Consider the following 20446-nt stretch of genomic DNA (forward strand, 5'->3'; position numbering starts at 1 on the left):
TGAAAACGCTGGTAGGGCCTTCCCCCTCGGTTTGCTGTGTGATGAGTGTAGACTGCTCAGAAGGATGTCTGTTTTCATCATCATCACCGCCTCCTTCACAACCTCTACTCCCCCAGCATCCTCAGTACTCCCAATTTACAGATGAGAAAACTGTGAAAGAGAGGGTGGTTTTGAAACAGATTTGATTTGAGAGCCCTTGGCCTTGGTGCAGTGTAACACATCATGAGGCCCCAAAGAAACTGCTGGCTGTGGCTCTGCATCTGGGTAGTTCCCAGCCCAGCTCAGTGCACCCGTCCTGTTCAAACACTGCTGGGACACAAGGTAAGTGCATGCAGGAGGGAGCCGGCCTGTGGCTGTGCCCTTTGCTCCCTTACTTCCTGTCCCATCAAAAACATCAGGTGCCCTGGGCTTCGAAGAGAGCTGTTGCATACCTGGATCCCTGGTGGCAAAGTGGTTACGCGTTGGGCTACTAACCCCTAGGTTGGCAGTTTGAAACCACCAGCCGCTCCTCGGGAGAACGGTGGGGCTTTCTATGCCTGTAAACAATTACAGTCTCAGAAGCTCACAGGCTCAGTTCTACCTGCCCTGTCCTAGAGGATTCTGGGATGAGTCACCACAGACTTGCTGGCAATGAGTTTAGTCTCGTTTTTTTTGCATACCTAAGCCAAAAGCAATTGGTATACACTCAATGATTCCTATAGGAGGATAGAATCAAATATTTCGAGACCCTTATAAGAAACTGAATCGCTTCAGAGGACATTCAGTTCTTCATAACTGTGTTACACGAGGCCACATCTCCTAAGAATGAAGGAAGTCCATGGATTGTTGCCCAGCGTTTTCCGGTCAGGCTTACAGTAGAGGCACTGTCCGGGGCCAGATTGGCATTTCCTTCTTCTGCCTTGACCCAGTCCCCTCTGGAGTGAGCTATGAGGTAGGGTCAAGGAGCAAGAGAAACCAAAGCAAAGGGAAGGATCTTGAAAGTCCACCTGCTCATAAATTGCCAGCACCCTCCGCGCCCGCTCCCCTGGGCCTGAAGGCGGCTTTGTGTGTGTGTGTGTGTCTTGCAGAATGCGAGCACCTGATCCGCCACATGCTGGTGTTGGACCCCAGCAGGCGCCTGTCCATGGAGCAGATCTGCAAGCACAAGTGGATGAAGCTCGGGGACGCCGACCCCAACTTTGAAAGGGTGAGCCGGTTGTGTGTGGCCTGCAGTGATGGGTGGTGGGGACAAACCGTTCTTGCATGATACTGATGCATCATCGAGAGAGGCGGGCAAGGAGAAGTGGAAAATCAGCTGAGTTGTTGCAAAAAGAGCGAAATTAGTTCCCAGTCATTGGTCCCCCAAGTCAGAGCCCCTTCCTGGCTTGGGGTGCAGTACAGCCCACAGCTCTGCAGCTCACCCCATGGGGATTTCTCCTCCTCCTGCTGAATGTGCTCAGATTCACAGCTCCCATATCGCACCTTTATTTAAACCTTCCTAGCCGTCTCAGGTACCTAAAGCATCAGGAAGCAGAGATCTTGTGGAATACATTCAGGGTTGCCTTGTTTACGTTTTGTTTGAGGCCAGGATATTACTGTGTTCTGAATGAGATGATAAGATGACCAAGCAGCAAGTAGCTTGATCATTACATAGGTCATGCACGTTGGTACGGTGAAAGGGAGGTTTGACAGCTTGTTTTTTTGTGATGTACAGTTGATAGCTGAATGCCAGCAGTTAAAAGAAGAAAGACAGACGGAGCCCCTGAATGAGGACGTCCTCGGGGCCATGGAGGACATGGGGCTGGACAAAGAGCGGACCCTCCAGGTATCTCCAAGAGTGGAGAATCAAGTGAAGTATAACAGACCTCCTTCTATTCCCATGTTTGTTCTTTTTTTTTTTTTTTTAAACTTGGCTCCTTTTGCTTTCTCCCTGTTCATCTTTCTCTGCCCTTTCCCTGGGCCCTGGGAAGAAGGAAGGAAGGTGCTTTGGTCTTCTGGTTGTGTCACGGGAAGGGTTTGGGTCAGTGGCATGCCAATTGACTCGGGGTTTTCTCTCCTTCCCCTGCACTCCCTCAAAGTCCTTGAGATCAGATGCCTACGACCACTACAGCGCCATCTACAGTCTGCTGTGTGATCGTCATAGGAGACACAAGACTTTACGTGTTGGAGCACCCAGCCTGCCCCGAACCATGGCCTTTCAAACACAAGTCAATCTCCAGGTAAAGTGACGCCAAGGGGATGCCCTGCCCTTCCTTCCCTCTGGCCCTCCCGGCCCTCCTGTCCTTTATTAGCGAGCAAGCCAAGCTGCACCTTTCTTGGAAGGAGCGCTCCGGGCACTGGCCTGGGCAACCAGGTTGCGTTTTGTTTTAAGAAAGCAAATCATTGGAAGACATTGTCCTCTCTGAAGAGTATCTCATGGTAGTTTCTTTGAAGGGTAGAGGAAGCAAGGCGTCCGGGGTGGAAATGTAGATTTCAGCACGCATCGTTTCCATCTCGTGCTTAAGGTATGTGTGTGTCTCTGTGTGCTGCTTTCCAGGCAGAGCAGGCAGGGACCGCGGTGAACATGAGTGTTCCCCAGGTGCAGCTGATCAACCCTGAGAACCAGATCGTGGAGGCAAGTAGAACCGCTGATTGCTGTCGGCTGGCCCCTTTGCCTCCGGTGCCCTTCTTCCTGTCCCTTCTGATTAGATTGTGCTTTCTTCCCCCTCAGGCCGATGGGACGGTGAACTTGGACAGTGATGAGAGTGAAGAGCCGTCCCCTGAAGCACTGGTCCGCTATTTGTCGATGAGGCGGCACACAGTGGGGGTGGCAGACCCACGGTGAGTACTGGGCCCACCACCCTGGATGAACACCCAGGCAAGGAATTTCTGCTCCACTTCCCGTTGCTAGGATGGCATGCTTCCCCTGCGTGATTGTATCCCACGGATGAGATTTAACCCAGGGCCCAGGACAAGTACGGAACCAGATTCAGGGTCCCTGGTATATCCATCAGGAGCCCTGGAGGCAGAGTGATTATGCCCTGGGCTAATTCCAAGGTCAGTCGGTCAGTTAACCGTGCAGGAAGAGCACTTCCAAACCACTAGCCGCCCCTCGGGAGAAAGATGAGACTTTCCACTCCCGTAAAGCTTTACAGCCTCAGAAACCCACAGGGCCAGTTCTTCCCTGCCTGTAGGGTCGCTCCGAGTTAGAATCCATTCGGTGGCAGTGAATGAGCCCGTGGACGATCAGGCTGGATTTGACTGCAGCACTTAAGGAGCTGCAGCGGTGCTTGCTGGGCCATTGGCCACCTTCATGGCAAAGATGCCCACCCCCTGAGGAACATCACAACGGCCTCCTTGCCCATGGGGAGTGGGGCCCTCGGATCGCAGTCACCATAAAGGGCTTCTTGAAATGTTTCTGGTTTTAGAGAAGTTGTCTGTCTTCTAGTGGTACTTGTTTCATGGATGTTCTGATTTAAGACTTAGGGAGATAGGTACGGACGAATGACACGATGTCATGTGTGTTATGTATGTAGACAGCTAACAATGACATTAACTGGACAAGGTCCAGAAACCACTGAACAGGTACCCGTTCCCCAAAGCCTTTCCCCCCCAAACAGTCCTTCAGGCGATTCCCCGTGGCCATGCCACGGGAGGAAACCATCTGTAGTTCCGTCCTGGGCTGTCTGTGTTGACGGCCAGCTCTCTCTGTCTTTGCCCTACAGCAGAGACTTCCAGTGCTGGGGGGCTATTTTCTTTGCAGAGCAGGGAAAAGGAGATTGTGGCAGGAGGTCTCTGGAAAGCCCAGCCAGGGGCAGAGCTGGTTTTCTTGTCATCTCTTTTCCCGAGGGAATGTCCCAAACAGCCTTCCTTTCTCTACATTTCTGGTTCTCAGCCCACAAGGAACTCCGTGCCACCTGCAGCCCGTGTCAGTACAGAGGGCCGGAGTCCTGTGGCCCTCGCCAGTGGAAAGAGCCCCTGGGTAAAATAGGCTGTTAGACCTACTGTTGTCACTGACAGCCAGCCCTGCACATCCAGGACTCTGCAGTCCCGTCACCTCTGATAAGGGGAATCGCAGTCTCTCCCCAGTGAATCCTTTGCCACTGTGGGTGGCCATTGTTTGGGCGGGTGGCCTGGGTCCTCCAGCAGCTGGCTAGTTCACCTCCAAGCCTTGCAGACCTGGGCTGGACGGTGGCTGGTCTTTCCTCTTAACTTGGAGCTCTTGGTTTTACAGGAGGGGTCACTTCAGGAAAGACCTTCCTAGCCCTAAAGCATAAAATGACAAGGAGGAAACTCCCACCTATCGAGTTTCTACTGTGCCCCAGGAACATAGAGAAAAATGACAGGCGCAGGAGGAAACTTCAAAATACGTAAATGAATAAGCTGCACTTAAACTCTAGCAGTGGTATCTGTTTTGGTATGTGAGCACTTTTGGGGACTCGTCTTACTGGCACTTCTCCTTCGTCCTGTTTCCTGTCAGCACGGAAGTGATGGAAGACCTGCAGAAGCTCCTCCCTGGCTTTCCTGGGGTCAATCTGCAGGCCCCGTTCCTGCAGGTGCCTCCGAACATGAACTTCATGCACAACCTGTTGCCCATGCAGAATTTGCAGCCAACTGGGCAACTCGAGTACAAGGTACCGACCTGGCTACGGGCAAGGGCTCACCCTAGAAGAGCCAAACTTGCCCTTCCTCTGAGAGGTTTCACAAGAACTTCCCCACCAGTTGAGGGTCTCCTTAGAGAAGAGGCTTTCTCTTGTAAAGCAGCTTGGATGAAAAGGGGTGGGGGTGGGAGATTTTACTAGATCCATATGAAAAGATCCCTTAGTTTCTGAAGATTAGACTATAGCTATCTCCCCACCCCCACCTCCTCCAGCCTCATTAATCTAACCTTCTCAATCTACCCCGGGCAGGAGCAGTCCTTGTTACAGCCACCTGCCCTCCAGCTGCTGAATGGAATGGGCCCCCTTGGCCGAAGGGCATCCGATGGAGGAGCCAACATCCAGTTGCATGCCCAACAGCTGCTGAAGCGCCCACGGGGACCTTCCCCGCTTGTCACAATGACACCCGTGAGTACTTTTCCAGGCGCTTTTGATAAGGAGAGTGGGGGTTAAGATTTGGGAATCCAGGGAGTCTCCAACTTAAAATATCTGAATTTCCTTTCTCTCAAATTCATAGGTTCAAAAAAAAAAAAATTCATAGGTTCCCAAACATTGGCCTACTCGCCCCCCCTTTCAGAAAGAAAAAATTCTCAGTGCTCCTCTGTCAATTAAAAATCCTTTGTACTATATAACCCATAATCCAAGATAAAGTGTAGGTATCTGTTCTTGCCATGCTCCCCCCCCTCCCTGCACTTGTTCCAGCGCCCTCCAGGGGCAGTATCACCCATTTTAGCGTACAGAATTCTCAATGAATGACCTTCAGTATATTTTTGTTCTCTTCAGGCTCAATCTTTGGCCACCTCCCTTAGTTATCCAGATAGTTTCTGTATTGCACCCTACTCTTGGAGAGTCTCCCTAGTTACGGACAGGCACGTTCCTGTCACCACTCGGCAGACTCACCACAGCCTGCCCCAAAGCATTCTCATACCGTCTTTCCTGCTAGAAGGCAGCTGAGTAGAGCTTCTCTCTGTGAGCAAGCTGCCTTTTCGCTGCCTCCCCAGGAGGAGGGGACCTCCTCATCAACGCCTTCTTCTTGGATCCACATAGCTGGCCCTTTTGGCATGACCTGGAGTCCCTGCATGGATGGTCTCACACGCTCTTCCTTGGGCAGTCTCCTCTGTGTTCAAATGGCCACCTTCAAAGATCTTTCCCATTTATCCCTGACTATTTTCCTATCGTAGGCAAACCCATTCATTTATCCATGCACTCATTCTATCTCAGTATGTAAAACCAGGTATTAATTATGTCCATGGCCCTCATTAGGTCTTTTTGGACCTACCAACAATCTCCCGGACCATCCGTGATGCTGTTGCCAGGTGCCCTGACCCCATGCACACGGACTGAATCACTGCGGGTCCTGGGCCACCCTCACCGTTGGTCCTGGGCTGGAGCCTGTGGCTGCAGCCGTGGTGTCCCTGCATCTCCAAGGGCCTTCCTCTTTCTTGCTGCCACTCGGTTTTGCCCAGCATGCTGTCCTTCCCCAGGCTCTGGTCTCTCCTGACAACACGTGTGAAGTACGTAAGACAAACTCTCGCCATCCTTTTCCCCTTCAGAACATTCTTGACCGTACTTCTTCCAAGACAGATTGGTGTGTCCTTTGTCCTTTTAGCAGTCCTTGGTACTTTCAGTATTCTTCTCCAGCACCACAATTCACACGCATCCATTCTCTGGTCTCCTTTATTCTGTGTCCAACGTTCACAGGCAGATGAGACGGTTGAAAGTCCCCTGGCTTGGGTCAGGCGCACTTTAGTCCACAAAGTAGCATCCTTGCTTTTCAGCACTCTAGAGAGGTCTCGCGCAGCCGATTTACCTACTGCAACGTGTCCTTTGATCTCTTGACAGCTGCTGTGATAGAGGACCGATTTTGTTTTGTGTTTTCCTTCATCCCATCATGGATTAAACATTTTATAAAGAAATAAGTAATTAGAAAAATGAAAATGGAAAAACTTGTCAAACGCAAGGGTAAATCTTTTATTCAGAAATCTGACGGACAAAATGGCTCTGTTAAAATTGCTGTGTTCGAGTTTATAAAAGCGTATGTTTGATTTTCTCTACTTAGCACAGATCAGTAACAAACTAGTTTGTGGACTGGCATGACCCCTGGGCCACCCTATCAGTTACACTGCTCCCTAGAAAACAGAAGAATTAGATATGTGTTCTTGGCCTCACTGAGCTTATAACCTAGGGAGACAAGAGTGAAGTATTTGCATCATAGTGAAATACCATCGACGACCAAGTACCACGGTGAATAACACAGACATATTAGATGGCCCAGGTTGCAGGGAAGGGCAAGATCAGTGTAGGTTAAGGAGGATCAGGAGCAGATTTATGAGAGGTGGGTGACATGCCCTGCCCACTGAAATGGATTTTGCCCGTGTTTCCAAGAAGCTCAGGTTGATAAATTCCCTGGGCATTTTAAATCTATTCTTTTTGCCCTCCTGACTCTCTTATTAGTCATTGACGACCACTTTTCTCCTGGAAGTATTTTCTTTGCCTGGCTTCTGTGCGACCGTCACAACACCCGGCCTCTCTTTGTCAGGGTCACTTTCTGCCTGTTTCTCGAAGTTGGCCAAACCGAGCGCTTTATGTCCGGCTCTGTTCTCATGTCACTTTCCTTTTCTTCCGGGGTGAGCTCGTCCACTCCCTTAGTTCTGTTCCCGTCTGGTTCTACAGCCCAGAATTTTTGAGTTCCATGCATCAGATGACATGCTGCCTCCTGGACAGACTTAGTTGGGGATCCCATTACGACTGGCAATTATAATCCAACATGTCCCCAAACACACGTATCATGACGCCGAGCAGCCTGCGCTCCTCCCCGATCTCCCGAGGTTCGTGTGAATGTCGCTGGCATTCTCCTTGCCCCCTGCTCCACATTGCAAGCCACTGAGCCACCGCCTGTGCTTCAGCCTCTTACTTCTCCTCACCCCCGCTACTCCTGTTAAGCTTCTCTCAGGCTGCTGTCAGCCTTTGCCTAGATTAACAGGGTGACCTCCTCGCTGCTGGCTCCCTTGCTTCCAATCTTAGCCCCTGATCCTCATCATCCGCCCTTTTCACACTGCAACTAAAGGGCATTGGCATTCTAAAATAAATCATAACATCATGTCCCCGTTTGAAAATCCTGTAGTGATTCACCCTCCCTCAAAATAAACTTCTTAATGTGCTACTCAAGGCCATTTATAACCGGCCGTGGTGTTCCTCTCTGGCCTCAATTCTAGCCACTTCCTGCCTAGGCCTGTGTGCTCCGCCCTCACAGAACAGCGGGAAAGGGTCTGGAAACCCTGGAGACGTGGAGTCCAACATCCCCCTCCCCCACCCCCCCACCATTGGAAAATAAAAAGGTTTTGCCTTGTTTTATAGTGATCATCATTTTTTAAATGCTCTTCCATAATTCCTCTGTAATTCTTCATGTTTCCCTATAACGCTTTTGTTTTCTGTAATCGCTGCATTGTGCTGGGGTGTGAGTCTGAACGGAGGTGCACAGCCGGCCGGCCCACACGCAGAGAGGAACCAAGAGCCCCACTCCTGCGAGCATGGAGAGCTCTCGTTGCCCCTGGGGGTTCTCGTGGGAAGCAAGTGTGTCTGGAAGCGTTGCCCTCCAAGTTATACATCTCCATGTCCTGTTCTAAATTTTCCTGGACACATTTATTTGGGGGTGGGGGTGGAGGCAAGGGAGCTTCAAAACAGTTTGTGGAAAAATCCTATTGTCTTTGAATTCCCTATTTCCATGAACTTTTTGAGAATCCCTAATACGTATCTTGTTTAAAAGCCACGATGCCTTTCTGGACTCTGGAGCTAGCATTGTTATGAAGCAGGTCCGCTCTAAGACATTCTGGGGGACTCTCTCCTGCTGGATTTTCCAGTCCTCAAACACCCACACGCTTCCTCTTTCCTCTCAGCCTTGAACATGCGCACCTTCTCCCCATTTCCTTGGCCAGCCCCAGTTCATCCTTCAGGTCCCAGGTTGGCTGTTTGCTTCTGCACAAGGATACCCTAAACCCCCAAGCACTCTGTCCATGCAAGTGGTCCTGCACTTTCCTAAGGAACCCCTGCCCTCCAGCGGACCGTAGACATGAAGGCAGAGAGTCTCTGTAAAGTCACACTTGACCCTGGAGCCGAGTCGACATTCACCTGCTTGTTGGATCGCTCAATGGAGCGGTGAAGGTGGCTAAGGGGAAGCGATCTGCACGAACGTGACCGGACCCTGACCAGGAAAAAGAGGGGCAATGCAAAGTCATGGAGGCTGCGCATGCCCTAAGGCCCTAGGCACATTTTGCAAGCCAAAGAGCAGGCCGGCCTGGTTCACACTGACGTCTCAAATGGGAGGCATGTGCCGAATCGAATGAGCCGCCACCTTGAGCTTTCCCTTCCTGTCTCCCCAGGCAGTGGCAGCAGTGACCCCTGTGGACGAGGAGAGCTCGGATGGGGAGCCCGACCCGGAAGCTGTGCAGAGGTAATGTGACATCTGGCAGGCCTTGCAGAACGTCCTGGGGCAGGCTCCCCCTGCAACCAGCGAGCGGTCCCCTCTGCCCAAGGCGGTGGTACAGCGCAGCTGCGACATGTGTGTGGGCTCTTTGCTCGAACCAGATGGCTCGTGCCTCCCCACATGGAAGTACACCGAAGACTACCCAGAACATGCCATTTCTATAAGCGCCACTGGAAGTCCCCTAAGTGACAGCAATAACCATAAGAACTTTCTCTCCCCTCCCTCCTTCCTCCCTTGCCCCGCCTTCCTATTGCAACTCTGATAGTATTCACAAGGCCCAAAGCCTACTCCTACCTGCCGAGAACTGCTTCCTGAAAGGAATTGGAGATGTGGGATGACCGTGATCCTAGCTAGTCTGGCCACGGACCTCTGGCCTGGACTCTTCCCTTCCAGGAGAATGAATACCTCTTGTTATTGTGTGTTGTGTGCTTCTGTGTTTCTTCCTGCCCCTTGTACCAACAAAGCTATTTTGGGGGGAGGAAAAATAAACAAAACAACAATGAACATGGGATTTGGTCCAGGAGTAGATGCAAGTATCCATTGTTTGCAGAACCTTGTTGAGAGATGCCTGAAGTACAGAAAACAGCAGTGGCGCAGGCCTGCTCTCCTGTTTGTTCATACCCCGCAGTCCCCTGAGCTGTGGCCCTCAGCTCCATGCATGCCCCCTTGGGGGAATTGTCTTTTATTTTCTGGGGAGGGGGTTTGACCAGAATTCAGCATGTATTTTCCCAGAAATACAGGTGTTCTTAAAAAAGATTATATGTTCTCCCTTGAGGGAAGTTGAAATAAAATGGTTTTCATGGGCTCTTGGGAAACTTTGGGTGTCTTTATCAAATAATACTGACCTAATGCAAGTTTACATACCGCCAATCACAGTCTGTTACCTGTTTGTAGCTTAACTGGGCGAAGTCGTTAAAAAAGGAAACGAGACCATTTCCTCCGCACTGAGCGGTCCCGGCCAGTGTGGTCTTCTGCCCCGGAGTTCTGTGCGAGTGAGCGGGCGAGCGAGCGGCTGTGTAAGAGGCAGAGATGGCGGTGGTAGATGGGCCGGCTCCTGCTGCACCTTAGCCGGGAGAAGGACATTCTGATCACTTTTTTTTCTTCTTGATGCTGTTGATGCCGTTTTGCTTGTTGGCAAACAGAAAAGCACAATAAGGTTTCAAATGGGTCCTGCGCTGTCCTGAAGATCCAGGACCTGAGAGATTAGGAAATTCACTGCCTTTGACCCTTCAGTGGGCAGCAGTTGTGTTCTCCTCCTTGCCCAGGTCTCCCCCGTCCACCTTGCTGAGATCAGCACCTCGAGGTTAGGGTGCCCCTCGGTTGTGATGTGAGGAGGAGGAGAAGTCAACCTTCTTTGCTCCACACCCTCAGCAGGTGGAGGGCGTCATGCACCAAAGGGGGACTGACCTCTCCCTCATCGATGCTCCTGAGGACGTGGTGGGTCGAGAGAGCAGCAGAATAAAACCCGTCGGCTGGGGCACCTCGTCACCTCTTGAAGCTCCACTGTTTCCTTGCCCGTTTTTGTCCTAAAAACAGCAACAGCAATTTGAACCACTTCCTGTGCTTTTATTTCTTCATCCTCTAGAGAATGGGTTCTCCTGGACCGCATCCGTTTTTCTTCTCTGGTGATTGAGTTAAGGTCGGGGCCATGAGGCAAGTGCTGGTCCGGGGACTCTCTTATCTATCCCACATGGGAGGGTCTTGAAAATAGTGACGGACAGAGAGGAAGCGCTCTGAACCTGGGATCCAGAGGCATATGTAGAGTCTTGAACCGCTTTCTTGGTTCATCTCGAACGGTTCTCTATGGCCCGTTCCCTCTGCCTTGGGGAACCGCCTTGTATTTTGGAACTTTGGGAGAGAGCGAGCCGTGGAATTGACAAGCTGCGGTCCTCTTTTGGTGGATGTGTTGATGTAGGGAGCACTGATCCTCTTATCTCGATGAGCTAGACCGGTCTTCTTTCTTCCCTTCAGCAGCTACTCTGAGTTCAGGACTTAGCCGCCGCAGTGTGAAGCCGACTTTTGTTGGCCAGCCAGACCCGTTTCACTTCTTCCAGTCAGGGGTCTGCTCGCAGTGAGCCCTCTCTCAGCTCCGGCGTGACTTCATGCTGAGTGCCTTGGATGAGCTTCCAGTGCTTCTTGCTGAGGAATATTCCTGTCCGTCGTTTTCACTGTGAAATGTGCTCCTGCTTGTTGCAGGTACTTGGCAAATAGGTCCAAAAGACACACACTGGCCATGACCAACCCTACAGCTGAGATCCCACCGGACCTACAACGGCAACTAGGACAGCAGCCTTTCCGTCCCCGGGTCTGGCCTCCTCACCTGGTACCTGATCAGCATCGGTGAGTAGCCACATGAGCTGTGTCAGCCCCCTGAGGTTCATCAGATAGGCGCCCTTCTGATTGGTCTTGCAATGACGGTGACTAGCATCCAGGTTTTAAATGGAAGTCACCTGTCATCTTGAACTTCCATCTAATGCAGCTAGCTCCTTGTACTAAGCCAGACACAGGGCAAAGGTTTTCTCCTGGGCCCTGGGGCCACACAACATCCTTCTCTCTCGATCCTTATCCGGTTTATTGTCTGCGGTTGGTTGTCATGACTCTAGAGGTTGACTCATAGATGACATTGCACTTGAAACCTGAGAGCAGGTGAAGCTCTTGGAAAGCCACCTGGAAAATAGGAAGATTTATAGTCTTACCAGTAAGCTCCATCTTTAATAACCCAGCGCCCGCAAAAGAACACGCATTGCATATCGCGTCACATTGGACGGGCGGGGCTGGAGGAAGAGCCCCTGGTGAATGGTGGCGCAGAGGGACCGCATCTCTTGAGTTGCGTGCGGGCGGGGCTGCAGGAAGAGCCCCTGGTGAATGGTGGCGCAGAGGGACCGCATCTCTTGAGTTGCGTGCGGGCGGGGCTGCAGGAAGAGCCCCTGGTGAATGGTGGCGCAGAGGGACCGCATCTCTTGAGTTGCATGCTTGAGAAGTCGCTCTTGCAGGATTTTTGTGGCCACATCCTCTTGCCAGTCTTGATTCCATTTGTAATCCATCCTCTTGAAGACATGAGAGTGAACTTACCAACCTTCCTGACCAAGAAAATGCCATAAGATGGAATCCTGCTGGACCTGGAAACCGCGGGGCCGGCCACTTCATTAGATGAATACCTCCATGACTGCACGTTGTAGCTGTGTCCATCCGGAAGCTCCTCCCCTGCCAACGGGACACAGCGCCCCGTGCCACGACCAGTAACCAGAGCTTGTCTTATGCTAGTCTCTTCTTTGTGGGGTGGGACAGGCCTGTGAAGAACACCCTGGCTTAGGAGAGCTGCAGAGCAAGCTGTTCCCAAGGGAGCCCCTCTGATAACTCTGTTTTTTTGGTGAGCTGGTGAAGCCACCTCACACTGGGGGGCTTAGCCACCCACCAAGCAGTCAGAAGAGACAGAGGAACCCTGAGTAGGCCGGGCCTTGTCGGTGCCATGCTGGAACTCTGAGGAAGGCAGAGAGACTTGCTGGTAACTTAGCGAGAATGGTCTGAGGGCAAGCAGAGGAGTCAAACCCTGGCTAGCACAGAACAACACTGTTGTCGCTGACGACAGTCTCTTAGGACCTGGATTATGAGCTCATATCAGAGGGGACTTGAGGTGATATATTGGAGAGCTGCTCTGTTTCCCTCCCATAAACGTCCCGAGATTTCTTAGTAGCACTGTGCCGCGCTGCACATGTCCTCCTAATAGACCTTCTCTTCCTCCGTCTCCCCTCGTTTCCATGTCTCCTCACCCACAGTGGAACACTTGCGTTCTCAGCCCTTGTCAGAGTGAAGTGTGTAGTTGAAGCCCTGTGCGTGTCCTCATTCAATCCTGTGTGTTCCTTGGGAGGTATTCTTATTCTGGGAAATGTGAAGATCAGCATGCCTCTTCAGTCGGCCTTGACCGCAGACCCTCTGACCTGTTGGCAGGTGCTGCTTGGGGAAGACGTTCCCGCCCCGCCTGCAGGTCCTGTCGAGGCCCTGCCTGCTGGGTCAGTGTCTGCTGTCTGTTCCCTGGTGAACACTCTTGCTAAAAGCATTTCAGGAGTTCTCTGAGCCCAAACCAGTGGAATGAAAAGAAACAATGCTCTATGAGCAGACGGTTATGTAAGGGCTGTTGTACACACTCAACGTGACTTGATGGGGCTGGGAGGGGGTGGGGGGCATGTAGAGTCACTGTAAACAATAGGGCAACAGTAGAAAGTGAGGTTAGCCTTTGAGAGAAAACCAAAAACAGTTCCCCAAGGCCGTAAGTGAGACTGTGGCTGGGCTCTTGCAGTCCCTTTATTTGGGGCGTGAAAAGGCCTCTCCAGCTCTTCCTCCAAGGTGCAATGACATCCAAACACGGAGAAAGAAGAGGCGTTCAGATCAGCTTTTCTGATCCGGGAAGATAATCTGTTTCCGAATTGCATGTAATGTATTAACATGGCACTAATGCAGGATGGATTTTACCATCTTGTACCAGATTCCTGGTTGACAAGTATCGTGGGAACAACAGCCTCCCAGGGGCTGCCCTGAGTTTGGACGGGGCTGCTAAGGACAGTCCCACAGCCGACATCATCAGTGCTGCCCCAGGCGTGGTGGCTTCAAGACGACGGTTCAGATCCTCTGGAGTTAATGAGTTGCACTGAGCGGAGCTGAAAAAGTCCTGGAACACCTGGGCCAGGAGTGCTTTCTTGGCTGGGAGAGGAGGGCTTCAGTGCACTGCCAGAGCACAGCATTCTGAGTGGATCAGAAAAGTGTTCATCACCCCCAAAAACAGTGAAAGGGGAGGGGTCACGTTGTAGGTGAAAATAGTATTTGCTTGCTTGAACTGCAAAAGTCTAACGTAGAAAACAAATGAAAACTATTCAGGAGCCTGCTCCTGGGAGCACCTCTCCTGGCCACTGTTTCTGGATTGTGCCCCCTAAATCATGTGGTTTGGGGTACCCACAGAATTGCACAGTCATACCAATCCATCGTCGGAAGAACAAGTACTAGAAACGCAAGGGAAAGGCCTTTCCCCTGCTGCCAGGACTCTCTTGACACCGCTGCACAGCCATCCGATTCCTCTGGGTCCCTCCCCGGCCACTCAGAGCATATTTAAACTTTCTTGTTCACATGCCCTTAAAAAAACAAAAACGATTGTTTTTGCTTCCATCCAAAATAAATAAAGGTCCAGATGAGAACTCACTTTGCCCACAGAGCAGTATAATGTTATCTCTGCCCTGGGCATGGACCCTGGGTCCTTTCCATCAGCTGTCGGAGTGCTGCCTCGGTACTCTGTTATCTGTTTACCCGAGGAGCATGGCTTTCTGATTAGATCATAAGTGCAGGTATTAGCTTCTAACCCCCGACGTTGTCTTAGGCAGCCCTTATCAATAGGCCGTTCTTTCTCCGGTAAGATACTGGCTGGGTTCTGATGGAGTTTGAAGGTAATCCACGTGACCCTTTCACTGGGAGGCTGGAGGAGCTGCAGCTGCTTTGAGAGGTGAATTTCCACAGTAGGTAGCCTCGGGTTGATCAGGTCTATGCAGAATCTCAGGGCCCATGTTCCTTAAGAATATGCTGCTTCTGACCTGGAGAGCAGATGTCCTCCAGCCCCACTGCCTGCCCATCTTTCAGCACAACCACAGACTACTACTCAGGAAGAAACGGGGGCTTATCTACAGTCCTGGCACTAAGTGGAGAGATGGTTGTAAAAGGGAGAGGTATACAACCCAGCCCGGTGGGGGTAGGGGGAGGTTGGGCGTGTATTTAGAAGCTCTTCTCTAAGGAACCCTGGTGGCATAGTGGTTACGTATTGGCCTGCCATCTGCATGGTCGGCAGTTCAAAACCACCAGCAGCTCTGCTGGAGAAAGACTGGGCTTTCCACTCCCGTCAACAGTGACAGTCTCAGAACAGTGACAGTCTCAGAAACCCACATGGGGTCGCTGTGAGTCAGCATGGATTCAGTGGCAGTGAGTGCCATGTTGCTCACTCTGGGGCTATAGAATATTGTAAGAACCGGCCACACTTGATCCCAGGACCTCAGCAGGCTCGGAAACCGAGCCACCGGAAGGTAAGTGGGAACAGAAAGTGTGCCCCTGGAGCTCGGTGGAGAGATGCAGGGCAGGGAAGCAGCTGACCTTTGGCGGTGGCATACCATGCAGGATGCACGGGCAGCCGGCGTCTGTGTTTCTCTGGACCAGCAGTCCCTATGTGATGTGATCAGAACCCCTGTGTCCTTGCCCCTAACCTTCTCTTCCCATGTATTCAGCTCTACCTACAAGGACTCCAATACCCTGCACCTCCCCACGGAGCGCTTCTCCCCTGTGCGCCGCTTCTCAGATGGGGCTGCAAGCATCCAGGCCTTCAAAGCTCACCTGGAAAAAATGGGCAACAGCAGCAGCATCAAGCAGTTGCAGCAGGTAATGGCGGAGATGGCAGGCATCTCTGAAGAAGCATGAGTAGCAGAGGCCAGTAATGCAGGAGGCCTGGGGCGGGTAACCTTTCCACCCGCTCCGTGTCGGCAACCATGCAGTTGCAAAGGGCTCGCTTTCTAACAATCTTTCCTCACTTGCTACGCACAGCTCTCCTCGGGATGGCACTTGCTGCCCTAGGAAGGGACTGAGCGTGTCTCCTTCAGAGGGCTTGGAGGGCTCGGGTGTCCGTGGGGAGCACCAGGGAAGGGCTGCTAAGTCAGCTGGCATTGCTTTGCCTGCTCTACGTGCTTCCTACCTGGGATTCTCCAGCGGCTCCACGGTGCTGCTCCCAGGGCAAGGAAGCCCACCTTCAGGCTTCTGTGGCAGGCCGTGGCCTTTTGCCTTCCCGAATGACCCAGCCAAGCTTCGAGGGGCACAGATTTCACACTGAACGCTTCTGCTTGTCCACATGCTCGGTGGTTCCCGTGCCTGCACACGAAGCCAGAGTATGGCTCTACCTAGCACACCGATGACCTGTGTCCAGGGGTTCATTGCGCACCGAGGACGCGGTTCTCCTGTGGTGGTTCTTTCTGCCCGTGAGGCCCTGGGGCAGATCTGCATCTGCCGAGCGCCCTGCGTGGGGTGGAGCTGGCGGCATCCCATCTGTGTCAACTGCTTTCCCTTCAGGAGTGTGAGCAGCTGCAGAAGATGTACGGGGGGCAGATTGATGAGCGGACCCTGGAGAAGACCCAGCAGCAGCATATGCTGTACCAGCAGGAGCAGCACCACCAAACGCTGCAGCAACAGATCCAAGTAGGCCTTCCCCCTGGCTTTCGCCAACTTTGCAGTTTGCTTTCCGGCCGGTGTGCCTGTGGATCCTGGAGGACACCTCTCAGGGCATAGTGCGGTTGAGTGGTGTTCACGGTGGGCCCGCTTGGGTAGAGACGCCACCACACGTTTGTGATGGACAACAGCGCTTTCTGTTTCTTCCCTGCCCGAGAATAGCCCTGGTGCCTCTCCACGCTCACGCTTACCTGTGCCTCTCCCCGCCTCCCCCCACGTTTCAGGAGTCGATCTGCCCCCCTCAGCCTTCTCCACCTCTTCAGGCCGCATGTGAAAACCAACCAGCCCTCCTTACCCACCAGCTCCAGAGGTAATGAATCTTTTGTCCTTCTTTTCCTTTGTTAATGCCTAAGCCATTGTCTCTTGCTTGGTGTCCTTGGCCTGACTCGTACGGGAGATGTGGACTGACTTTTAGCCTTCGTCTTACAAGACTGTCTGCAAGGGGAGGCAGCGATTTAGATTGCCGGTGCCTCTCTGAGATGCGAATCCCTTGTGCCACTTGATTTTCGTAGCCCCCCTCTACACATTGATCTGGGGTCTAACACAGGTGGGCGGCCAGGCCAGATGGTGAGACACTGGGAGCGTCGCCTTTGTCTGGCCGTCTGGTAAACAAGATGTCGGCTGGCTCTAGGTAGACTGTGGTGGATAGTTGGTGTATGATTTTTTTCTGTACAGAGGCTTATGAAAACAAACAACAACAAAAAACTTAAACCATAAAGTAAAAGCTCCTACTTATGTGTATCCTGAGGCAGAAATGGGAGGTTAATTTCACTCACTGGTTGTGTTATGTTCAAGGTTAAGGATTCAGCCTTCAAGCCCACCTCCCAGCCATCCCAACAACCATCTCTTCAGGCAGCCCAGTAACAGCCCTCCCCCGATGAGCAGTGCCATGATCCAGTCTCACGGTGAGTGGACAGGGTCGGCTGCAACCGTCCAGACCTCCGGAGGTTCCACTCCACAAACCATTGATCTCAAAGGCAGGATGGGATCCTGCCTCAGGGGGTGGCCTTGAGAGCCAGCGCCCCAGAGTGAATCCTGGTTCTGCCAGCTCCTCTGCCGTGCAAACTCAGCTCATGGCCGAGGTGGCTGTGCGCCTGGTTTTGTCACAGGTGAACTAGGGCTGATGTCACAGTTTCAGGAGTAGGGACGGGGAAGCACTTGGAAGCGTCTGGCACTAGGTTAGTTCCCAGGGAAGGTAGCTATTTTTCAAGTTTTTGACAGTTCTCCCCTCCCTTACTAAAGTCAACATTCTACCCTGGTTTCCTTATTACCACGCACCCATTCGGCTAGTCCGCGGGCACGCGGGCCCTTCTCTTGCGGGTGTTTAGACGGAAGTGAAGATGAGTGTGCTCTGATTGGTAGGTGTCTTCAGAGGGCAGCACTTTGAGTGTGTAGCTGCTCCCATAGTGGGTAATCTCTAAGTGACACCGCACAACACAGATCCCTTGCTGGGCAACCCCTACTCCACGCTCCCCGACCAACCGCGTCCTGGGTTCGATGGGATGGGGATCTACCATTCACATACAAGCCCCCAGCCATTTGTTGGCCCAGTAGAGTTTAGGAAGCATTGCCCTAGAGCAGGGCTGTTCAAAGGACAACCGAGGGCTCAGCTTTTCAAAGGAACATAGGAGAAATGCAAATCCTTGGAGCCCCATCCTGACCTGCTGAACTTGACTTTTGTGGGCAGAACCTGGGAGCCATTGTTCTAACGAGTTCTCCCAGTGAGCCCAGGCAGCAGCCTTGCATACCCTGACCTGCTCCCGTTCGATCCAGACCCCCCGGGCGTCCGTCACACCAGGTCTCTTTTTCTCCAGGTGCTGCATCTCCCTCCCAGTTCCAAGGCCTGCCCTCCCGCAGCGCACTCTTCCAACAACAGCCTGAGAGCTGCTCTCCTCCTCCCAACGTGGCACTAACCCGCTTGAGCCTGCCACAGCCCACCCAGTCCCAGCAGGTGACCATCCAAGTCCAGGAGCCCGTGGACATGCTCAGCAGCGTGCCAGGGACAGCTGCCAGCGCATCCGGGAGGGGCCTTGCCATCTCTCCCAATGCCAGCCAGATTCAGATGCAGCATCGTAACAGCCTGATTGCCACCCTCAGCTACGCGCACCGGCCCCTGTCCAAGCAGCTGAGCGCCGATAGTGCAGAGGCCCACAGGTAAGGCTGCCTGTAGTCACCCGGTCAGGGAGAGAGGGCAGGAGGGGGAGAGGAGGAGCCTGGCTGGACTGTGTTGGTTGGGCCACACACCTCTTGTCCCAGCCTTTATAAAACCAGGGAGGTGGGTTTGGGGCGGTGCTCTCGTGACCTGTTCGTTGACCCAGGAAAAAGATGCTCAGGAGACAGAGGAGGAAAGAGCAAAGACGCTCCGCCCTGTTAGAGGAGCTTGTGACAATGCCACTGTCCGGTTGCCGATGACATTCGTGTCTTTACCTCCCTGTCGCTCCTCTAAGAGCCTCGTGCTTCCTAACCACGCCAGTGAGGTTTGGACATAGACCAGTTCTGCTGGGCGTGTGAGGCGCACAGTGCTCCCGTCTCAGGGCAGTGAGTGCATGGGATAGGTGTCCAGGGGGGGTGTCCAGGGGTGGTAAGACAGCCCCGTCGCCCCTGTTCCGTTCTGTGCCAGCGGGCACACCCCACTAAGGAAGAGCCGTGGCTATTCCCAGGGGGACCCTAGCACACCAGCTCCAGGGGTGCCCAGAACTCACTCCCTTTTGTTTCTGCAGCTTGAATGGGAGTCGATTCTCCCCTGCTAACTACGACCAGGCCCAGCTGCACCCCCAGCTGTTCTCGGACCAGAGCCAGGCTGCCCCCTGCAGCTACAGCCCTTCAGCCGGAGTGGGCTTCCCTGCAGCTCCCGCCCTGAAAGTCCCTCCCCTTGACCCGTTCCCCACCTTCCCTCCCAGCGCACATCAGCCGCCGCCGCACTACACCACGTCCGCACTACAGCAGGCCCTCCTGTCCCCCACGCCGCCGGACTACACCAGACACCAGCAGGTACCACACATTCTTCAAGGACTGCTCTCTCCCCGGCACTCGCTCACGGGCCACTCGGACATCCGGCTTCCCCCCGCGGAGTTTGCGCAGCTCATTAAAAGGCAGCAGCGGCAGCAGCAGCAGCAGCACGAGTATCATGAACTGTTCAGGCATATGAGCCACGGCGACGCTGGGGGCCTGGCGTCGAGTCTTGGGGGACAGAGCATGGCAGAGCACCAGGCATTACCTTACCAAAACGCTGACTCCTACCACCACCACCACCACACCAGCCCCCAGCACCTTCTACAAGTCAGAGCACAGGAGTGTGCCGCTCAGGTCTCCTCGCACCCACCGCCCCACGGGCATGCTCACCAGCCAGCCCTCGTGCACCCAGAGAGCATGGAGGAGGACTGCTCGTGCGAGGGGGCCAAGGAGGGCTTTCTAGACAGTAAGAGTGCAAATTCCTTGACCAAAGCTGGCCAGGACAGCCCCCTGCTCTTGAGTACCGGTGGACCTGGGGACCCTGAGTCGTTGCTAGGGTCCGTGAGCCATGCACAGGAGCTGGGCCTGCATCCCTTCCGACATCAGCCGACAGCTGCGTTCAGTAGGAGTAAGGTTCCCAGCCGAGGTAAGCGCCCGCCCTCCATGGTGAAAGCCCCGGGCCGGGCTTCCCCACTTCATTGACTCTGCCACCCGGTCTTTTTCTCAGCCAGCACTCTCTGCCTCAGGAGAAAGGCTTCCTGAGAAGACCCTAGGGCTCCTGAGGGGGAGAAGCGTGTCAGAAGCTGGGATTGGTGGGGAAGAGGTTGATTTTCAAGAGGAAGATCATGCTGCAGCGTTAGTGCTGCGCTCGTAGATCGTGTCTTCTCTTAGATCGTGTCTTCTCATAGATCATGTCTTCTCATGTTCATACCAGGCTTTCCTAGAACCCGCCGTTTCCTGGCTTCCGTCACAGTGGCTGGCTGTAACTTCTCGACAAGAGAAAGTCAGAGCGTGTGATTTAACGTAGAGGAGGTCGGGCCAAGAGCCCGAGCACCCTAGCTCTGTCTTGCCTCTGCCTTGCAAGCACTCTGCCCCTCACGTTCTTCACCTGTGAAGAAACAATGCGGTCTGAGGGTTTGGGAGGATTAAA

At 53.2% G+C, this 20446-nt stretch overlaps 1 protein-coding gene across 3 annotated transcripts in view; it reads left to right on the plus strand.

Moving 5' to 3' along the window:
- The window catches only part of SIK3 (SIK family kinase 3), a 124452-nt gene that overhangs the window by 89651 nt on the left and 14355 nt on the right, over nt 1-20446 (plus strand). For 2 of the 3 annotated variants that reach the window (XM_030888381.2, XM_045283638.1), the window contains exons 6-20: nt 1068-1186; nt 1694-1804; nt 2058-2198; nt 2516-2593; nt 2690-2799; nt 4439-4592; nt 4869-5024; nt 8996-9066; nt 11296-11439; nt 15357-15507; nt 16189-16314; nt 16569-16654; nt 17140-17249; nt 18159-18498; nt 19065-19942. In XM_030888381.2, the coding sequence (XP_030744241.1) occupies nt 1068-1186; nt 1694-1804; nt 2058-2198; nt 2516-2593; nt 2690-2799; nt 4439-4592; nt 4869-5024; nt 8996-9066; nt 11296-11439; nt 15357-15507; nt 16189-16314; nt 16569-16654; nt 17140-17249; nt 18159-18498; nt 19065-19942 (2775 nt within the window). The remainder of the gene's footprint in view (nt 1-1067; nt 1187-1693; nt 1805-2057; nt 2199-2515; nt 2594-2689; nt 2800-4438; nt 4593-4868; nt 5025-8995; nt 9067-11295; nt 11440-15356; nt 15508-16188; nt 16315-16568; nt 16655-17139; nt 17250-18158; nt 18499-19064; nt 19943-20446) is intronic. The other variant, XM_004712797.3, reaches the window with a different exon arrangement.

The sequence above is a fragment of the Echinops telfairi genome, unplaced genomic scaffold (genome assembly GCF_000313985.2).
Source record: "Echinops telfairi isolate 266 unplaced genomic scaffold, ASM31398v2 ScPeMD7_7463;HRSCAF=8501, whole genome shotgun sequence".
Lineage (NCBI taxonomy): Eukaryota > Metazoa > Chordata > Mammalia > Afrosoricida > Tenrecidae > Echinops > Echinops telfairi.